Consider the following 7,800-nt stretch of genomic DNA (forward strand, 5'->3'; position numbering starts at 1 on the left):
AGGAAAGACTTTTTTTTTTTTTTTTTTTTTTTTGGGAACATTTTGTAAAAAATAAATCACAAAAAAAAAAAAAAAAGAGGTTCTGCATCCAAAAGCCAAGATCTCGAAACTTAAAGGCTCTTTACTTTGCAAATGAGAACTCGTTCCTAATTGAGCTTCACGTGGCAATTTTGAGTGCTTTCTGGCCCCCTCTGCTGTTTTATCTCCTAACCTGCATCATCTAAAGCTGCATCTTCTGTACCTGCCCGCCTTTAGCGCGTACGCTCCGTCGTGGTGACTCCAGACGAGCTAACTAAGATGGCATCAAATGTTTGATTTTTTTTCCTGCAGGGAATCAGACTCCATTCTTCTTAAAGCAGAAACAACATTTTTGGGTTTTCCTGTATTTGAAGAAGAGACTCCCTTTTCTAGAAAGACGGTTGATGTTTGTTTCTTTTCTTTTTTTTTTTTTCTTCTTTTTTCTTCTGTTTTTTTTTTTCCCTCTCGGTTGGGTTTTTGGTTTTTTTTTTTCCCATCGGTTCCTTTTCGAAATCTGCCTTGTGGTATGGTGAAATGTAAGTGCTGAAATGAAGAGTTTGAAATTGTGGGAATTTTATTATTTGAAAGCAAACCTAACCTGGTATTCTCTGTGAAAGACTGTTTTAAAAGTCATACTGTTGTACAGTAGTTGATGCACTATTACCCACAACAACAAAAAATTGTGCCAAACTATGAACAAGTGACTGTATTGTATATATTTTTACTTCTCTATCAACATTGGGTTGTGAGTGTTTTCTGCAGCTATGCCTTTTGGTTTTACTAGAAACATTCCAGTTGTTAAGTACTAACCGCCCCCCCCTTTGAAAGCACCTGTAACTCACGATGAAAACGATATTGTTCACTTATACAACTTACCAAAAGTTTTATGGACATGACTAAAAGTGTGCCAAATTTACTTACCTCATTTCATGGATTCACCCTGTGGTTTAAAGCTCATAAAGGTAAATAAAAAAAAAAAAAAAAGAAAAAAAAAAAGGAAAAAAAAAAAAGGGGAAAAAAAAAAAACCACACAAAACAAAAAGGAACTTTGAAACCGATGCTGGGAAATGGTAACGTCCTCTCTTTGAAACCACGAGCAGAAAAACTTAATGGTGAAATGTTGAGTTTCGTTATAGGAGAGAGTTGCAATGGTGGAGGAGTTCAGAAAAGCCCTGACGGTAAGTTTGCCAGGAACTCAAGTGTCTGCACCTAGAGACTACAGAACAGCTGCTTTCCAAGTGTCTGTTTTCTTAAAGCAAAACCTGTAGCTGAAGATCATTTGAAATGCAAAGTTACATTGCTAATCCTTTGTATCTCAGTTTTATATATTTTATAAGAACCTGGGATAAATTCTAAAATAGTTATAAAAACAGAACTAATACGTTTCATACATTTATTGCTATTTACTTTTCCTTTGAGTAGTTTCTTGAACATTTTCGATGCAGAGCCTGTCGAAAGCGCTCTCCTGTCATAGCTTTGGTGTTTCCTAAATGTCTAACCTTGCGACGCCAATATAGCTTGAACTTTCAAAAGCGAAGTCATTAGTTTTAAATACAACTCTGAACCTTTTCTTTTGAATCAATTCATAAGATAAGAGAAAAAAAAAAAACCACAAAAAAAAGAAAACAAAACCACAACAAAACGGCGCTATTTGTGATCTCACCGATCAGGGCCGGATCATACGTGACTGGACTTTATTAAGACAGCGTTAAGTATCGAATGCTAAATGTATTCTCAAAAGGCCTTATTTGTAACCCTACTCACCAGACCCTCGCCCTCCAAGGGAATAACAAACCCAACAAAGATCTATTTTCCTTGTGCAACTGAGAGCCTGTGCGTTTTGCTGCTGATTTCGTACGAAACCTTGATATGCAAGAGCCCTGCTAACTGGGAGCTTCTAGGAGCGGAGGGGCGCGAGGCTTGGACGCGCGTATGCAATAGAGAAGCGGTGAGGAAGAGGAGCCTTAATAGCAGTCGGACAGATGGCGTGCTCGACGGGGTTGCGAGCATAAAGGTGTTTGGCGGAGGACAGGGCTTAGACTCGGGTTTTCTTACAAGTCGGGGTTTGGGGTTTTTTTTTCGGCCCACGCGCAAGGCAAAACAGCAGAATTGTTTCTCGTCGGTTTAGCAAAAAAGCAGACTGAACTCTTTAAAATCGAACTGGAAGTTGCAGAGTGTCAATTTAGAACCCAAATGTTTTCAGCAGTTGCAGATCTTGCGGTACAGCTTAGGCTCAGCTCTGCAGTCCCGGAGGGACCAGCACGGCCGTTGCATTGCATTTTATTTAACGGAGGAAAGAAGGAACTCTGAAAAAACAGTAATTCAGAAAACCATCCCATTAAGTTCATTTATTCCATGAACAAATTAAATGCTGCCGTTGCCCGGAGTTGCTCGGGACGAGAGCGGTCCCTGGGTAGCCGCGGGTTGGAGCGGGGTGCGGCATCTCCAGGAGGGAGATCCAGAAGATGCTCGGGATTTTTTTTTTTGGAGACGGAGCTGCACTAGGGCTCCATCCCTGGGTGTCTGGCTTTCCTGCAGCCACCGCGCTCTGCCCCGCTTCCCCGGCAGCTCTCTTTTCTGTTCCTAGGGTCAGCAGATGCTCCAAGCTCCGGCCACTGCCGTGGTGTTGACGTGTCCCATTTTTTCAGCGGGATGAGGGGGCTGCCCGCTCCCTTCTTTCGGATGTTCAGGCTGCTGCTCCTACGGAGAGAGGTCAGGTCCAGGGCTGGGATGTGGCACAGCCTTTCGGCCTTTCTTTTGGACCCAGAACCATCGTTTGAAAGCACATTTCGACTGGCCCGCACTGTGCTTGGTACGCTTAATATTATGAATAGGGGACTCGTAATAAAATACCTTGTACTGAACCAGATAGCAATATTTATTGCATTCAAGAAATGTGCAATAGGGCATGAATATAAGGCATAAAACGTATCGACTGTTTTATTGTATGTGGAATTCCATGAATACCCAGCTAGGTGTTTCAGGACAGTGGCGATCACAAATACCAGCTGCCTTGTTGCGCTCTCCTTCAGTCCTTCTGTCGCTCCGATTTCGCTGCCGTCTTTGGTTGTCATCCCACGTCCTCCCCAAAAATCTCTGACCGGGGAGATGTTAAAGAGCCCAGATCCCTCACGGTGTGGCACTGGCCCTTCTCTGCCTCTGAAAAAAGTGGATCCCTCTGCTGATTTACCCCCAAACTGGGAAATTGCCTTGAGCCAACCATTTGTTCTCCTCCCTTTTGATCTTCATAGAAACGTAGGGTCGTAGAATGGTTTGGGTTGGAAGGGACCTTTAAAGGCCATCTAGTCCAACCCCCGTGCAATGAGCAGGGACATCTTCAACTAGATCAGGTTGCCCAAAGCCTCATCCAACCTGGCCTTGAATGTTTCCAGGGCTGGGGCATCTACCACCATTCTGGGCAACCTGTGCCAGTGTCTCACCACCCTCATCGTAAAAAAATTCTTCCTTGAGCCCTTCTCTGCAGGGCTGCTCTCAATCCCTTCATCCCCCAGCCTGCATCCGTACCAGAGGTTACCCTGACCCAGGTGCAGGACCTTGCACTTGGCCTTGTTAAACCTTAGGAGGTTCACCTGGGCGCACTTCTCCAGCTTGTGCAGGTCCCTCTGGATGGCATCCCATCCCTCAAGTGCGTCAACCGCACCGCTCAGCTTGGTGTCATCTGCAAACTTGCTGAGGTTGCACTTGATCCCACCGTCTGTGTCGTTAATGAAGATATTAAACAGTACTGGTCCCACTACAGACCCCTGAGGGACACCACTTGTCACCGATCTCCATCTGGACATTGAGCCGTTGACCACTACCGTCTGGATGTGACCATCCAACCAATTCCTCATCCAAACAGGCCATTCATCAAACCTGTGTCTTTCCAATTCAGAGAGAAGGATGTTGCGGAGGACCGTGACAAAGGCCTTACAGAAGTCCAGACGGACAGCATCAGTAGCTCTCCCCTTGTCCACTGATGCAGTCACTCCATCACAGAAGGCCACTGGGTTGGTCAGGCAGGACTTGCTCTTGGTGAAGCCATGCTGGCTGTCTCGAATCACCTCCCTGTCCTCCATGTGCCTTAGCACAGCTTTTAGGAGGATCTGTTCCGTGATCTTCCCAGGCACAGAGGTGAGGCTGGCAGGTCGGTAGGTCCCGGGGTCCTCCTTTCTACCCTTCTGAAAAACGCCTGCAACGTTTCCCTTTTTCCAGTCACCAGGGACTCACCTGGCTGCCGTGACTTTTCACGTATCGTGGAGAATGGCTTGGCAACTGCATCGGCCAGTTCCCTCAGGACTCTGGGATGCATCTCGTCAGGTCCCACAGACTCGTGTATGTTCAGGTTCCTGTGGTGGTCATGAACCTGATCTTCTCTTACAGTGGGAGGACTTTGCTCCCCTAGTGCCTGCCTTGAGGTCCATCCGCTCGAGAGGTGTGGGAAGAGAGGTTGCCAGTGAAGACTGAGGCAAAAAAGTTGAGTGCCTCAGCCTTCTCCTCGTCTGTCGTTACCAGTTTGCCAGTCGGGTTCATTGGGGGGCGGGGAGTACGCTTTCCTTGACCTTCCTTTTCTGGCTGACATACCTCTGGAAGCCTTTCTTGCTATTCTTTGCATCCCTAGCCAAGTTCAGCTCCTACACAACCAGGCAGCGTCTCTATACCCTCGCCAGGACACCTGTCCCTGCTTCCACTGCCTGTGCGTTTCCTTCTTGCCCTTTAGTTTGACCAGCAGGTCTTGACCGAGCCATGCCGGTCTCTTGCCTTCCTTGCCTGACTTCTTACACCTGGGGATCAAGAGCTCTCGTGCTCGATGGAAAGCGTCCTTAAAGATCTGCCAGCTCTGTTCTGCTCCCTTGTCCCTGAGGGCACTTTCCCGGGGGTCCTATTGACTGACTCCTCGAAGAGCTGGAAGTTTGCTTTCGTAAAATTCATCTCCGCCTGCCTATCGCTACCTCAAGGTTTTCATCACTTCCCACCTTTGCCTCACTCCTTGCCGTACGAGCTGACGTTTCCCACTTGCCCGTCTTGTCGGTATTGGTGAATATTTGTTTCTCACGGCGCCGCTCCCAGCTGTGGGACGACCAGGACGTCACTCCCATCCATCCCTGCCCACCGTCCGCGCACCCCGGGGCTCCCCCGGGCTCCCCACGTTGGCTCCCATCTCGGCTCATCCTCTTGCCCAGTCCCAGCGCGCTTCTGGCCTCCTCTCGCATCTTCTAGCTGGGCTCCTGGCCGTTGGGGCGACCAACCCAAGCCACGCACAGGACGTTTAGTCTGCAGCATCCCTTAAAACGTCTTTTCTACTTTATCTCGTTTCACTCCTACTCCAGCGATGTCCCACCGGGCGCCGTATGAGAGGACCAGTGTCAGTGATGCTGCTCTCCTGAGCCGCGCTGTGCTGGCACACCGCGGTTTGGGCAACTTAGAATTGGCGGTGAAATTGGAAAGCAGAAACCTTGGAAAGGAAGGTCGCAAAATCCACCTGAGAGGAGACCAACCCGGGAGCAGTCCAGCGTGAGCCCCTGGCTCTCCCTCCACCTCTGGGCTGGAGGCAGGAGCTGCCCCGCGGAAGCGCAGGTCTCCCTCGGAACGGGGAAAGCATCCGTTTCCCTGCGGCGACTGCGGAGCGCGTCCCGCAGAAGGGAACCCTGCAGCGTCCCGGCAGCAGCCAGCCCCCCCGCAACGGCCATAGTTTTGCTGGAGGTACTTGCATATAGAGGTTTTGTAAATAGAAACATATCAGTGATGGGGATTCAAGTAATCGTATCTTTAAAAATAACTTACCAGGTTTACATCTTGCTTTTCTTTTTTTAAGCATAAGAGGGGTTTTTTTGGGGGGGGGGAAAACCGGCTTGAGAACAATGACTTACGGACCAGATTTCCAGGCAGGTGTTTGGGGAGGAGGAGGAGGAGGCCAGCAGCAGCACGCGGGGCCGTCCCCGCGCCGTCCTGCTGAGGCCAGGGCTCGGTGGAGAGGAGAAGCCACGGCTGCCTTCAGCCCGGCGGCGGTCGCTCTGCCAAACCACCGCTGCGCGGCTTGCTCTTTTTTAAACGGGATTGCTGTTCTTTCTTTCGGCTCAAATGAGCCACGAACCAAAACAGAAGAGGTTTTAAGCATTTCTTTTTTTTTTTTTTTTTCATCCTTTACCTGCTGGGCCCGTATTCTTCTTTCCCTACGGTCCCGATCTAGCAAAGCACTTAGGCGGGAGCTCGCTCCCAGGGGCTCCTGCTCGCTGAGCGCTTTCCTGGATGGCAGCTGGCCGTTGGCGTTAAGAAAAAAAAAACAAAAACAAAAACAAAAAAACTCCCTTGAAGTCAGTGTAAGTGAGAAGAGGATCAGGTGCGTGGACTTCAGCTGGTGCAGGATCAGGCCCTCGGTCTTACTTTCTCAACTCGGTGTGTTGGACTTTGCCTATGCAGCTCCCAGGGGGTCCAGTGGAAGTTGCATGGTTCAAGCCGCTGACATCTATTTGAGAATGTGCCTCTTTATCTCTTCAGCGTGTGAAATAATGCAAAAAATAATAATAATAATAAAAATAGAAAAAAAATAGAAAATAAGCAAAGTACAATGTCTGTGGTAGAAGCAAGGCTTTTCAAATCTGTTTCTCAGGTAAACAAGTGACACTAATGACAGTGGAGTAACAGCCATCTAAGGGAATTGGGATCTAAAGCAGGAGGATGCCCTCCGTCTCGCAGGATGCTTGGGTTGCCAGACACGTTTACTGAGCCTTTGAACACTTGGTGCAAAAGGAAACAAGAAACACGATTGGTATTCGCCACTACCCTTCGCTAGATAGACGAACGTCCGTTGCAAAAGCACAAAGGGAAAACGTAACCATAGGCTAACCCCCCCCCCCCCCCCCCCGAAGCAAGGTACCAGTTAAACTCCTTTTGGCTCTTACTCCCCGTGGGAAGCAGGGTAGAAATCCAAGGAGCTGCTCTGTTCCGCTGCCCGCGGCGCCGGCCGGGGCGTTTCGACTGCTGCCTCCAGAGATGTGAATGTACTGCTCCTTGAGTTCCCTTCCATAGAACTAGAGGCACCTCGTTAGGAAGTTGCTCCTGGTTTATGGTGCTAAAGAAAACTTTTATCCCCCCCCTGCCCCCCTCCCCCTTGAGCATTTAAGAACTATGAAATGGCCCTTTTTATGAATGTAACATATCCATTTCTGTTCCACATTTTACACTGCAATTTTAACATGTTTGGAAATTATTTGCCTTTTTTCTTTTAGAATAAGCTTTATAAATATTCTGTAGAGTCAATTGAAGTATAATTCTTAAGGATCACTCTAAGACGCCTACAAAATCTTGTATATTTTTAAGTGTGCCAATTTGTAAAATATTTTGTAAGTGTATATTTTTCTTAGGAAAGTGCTGTGAAGTGTTTGTATGTGTGAGGTTTCCCTTTTTTTGCACCTTCGGGTGTTAATAAAAGGATGTATACTTAAAAGTTTCTGGTTTTAAAAACCAAAATACAAAGAAAAAAATTAAAACTTTTGTTGGGAATTTTGTAATAAAAAGAAATGTTGTGAAAGAGTGTAGTGATATTGTGTAAAGGAAACTGGAAAATTTGTGAGCGCTTTGCTGTTTTATAGATCCTCTTGTAAATTATTCTTGTAATATTTTGGGTTTTGTTGTTCTTGTTGCAAAGGTTTTAAATATTTGTGACTGACTCTGTATGGTGAAAACGTCATATTGTTAACTTGCTGAGTTTTGTTATATTGTTTATGGAATAAATAAAAAAAATTTAAAATCTCATTTTAAGATCATGTATGAAGAAGAAAT

The 7,800-nt window shown here is 46.8% G+C and overlaps 1 protein-coding gene across 3 annotated transcripts in view; it reads left to right on the forward strand.

Annotated features, from left to right (window-relative positions):
• Nucleotides 1–7,800, forward strand: part of NEXMIF (neurite extension and migration factor) — a 168,372-nt gene extending 160,572 nt beyond the window's left edge. For all 3 annotated transcript variants that reach the window (XM_054838899.1, XM_054838900.1, XM_054838897.1), the window contains one exon: nucleotides 331–7,800. In XM_054838899.1, the coding sequence (XP_054694874.1) occupies nucleotides 331–565 (235 nt within the window). In that variant the 3' untranslated portion in view covers nucleotides 566–7,800. The remainder of the gene's footprint in view (nucleotides 1–330) is intronic.

This window comes from Grus americana, chromosome 12 (genome assembly GCF_028858705.1).
Source record: "Grus americana isolate bGruAme1 chromosome 12, bGruAme1.mat, whole genome shotgun sequence".
Lineage (NCBI taxonomy): Eukaryota > Metazoa > Chordata > Aves > Gruiformes > Gruidae > Grus > Grus americana.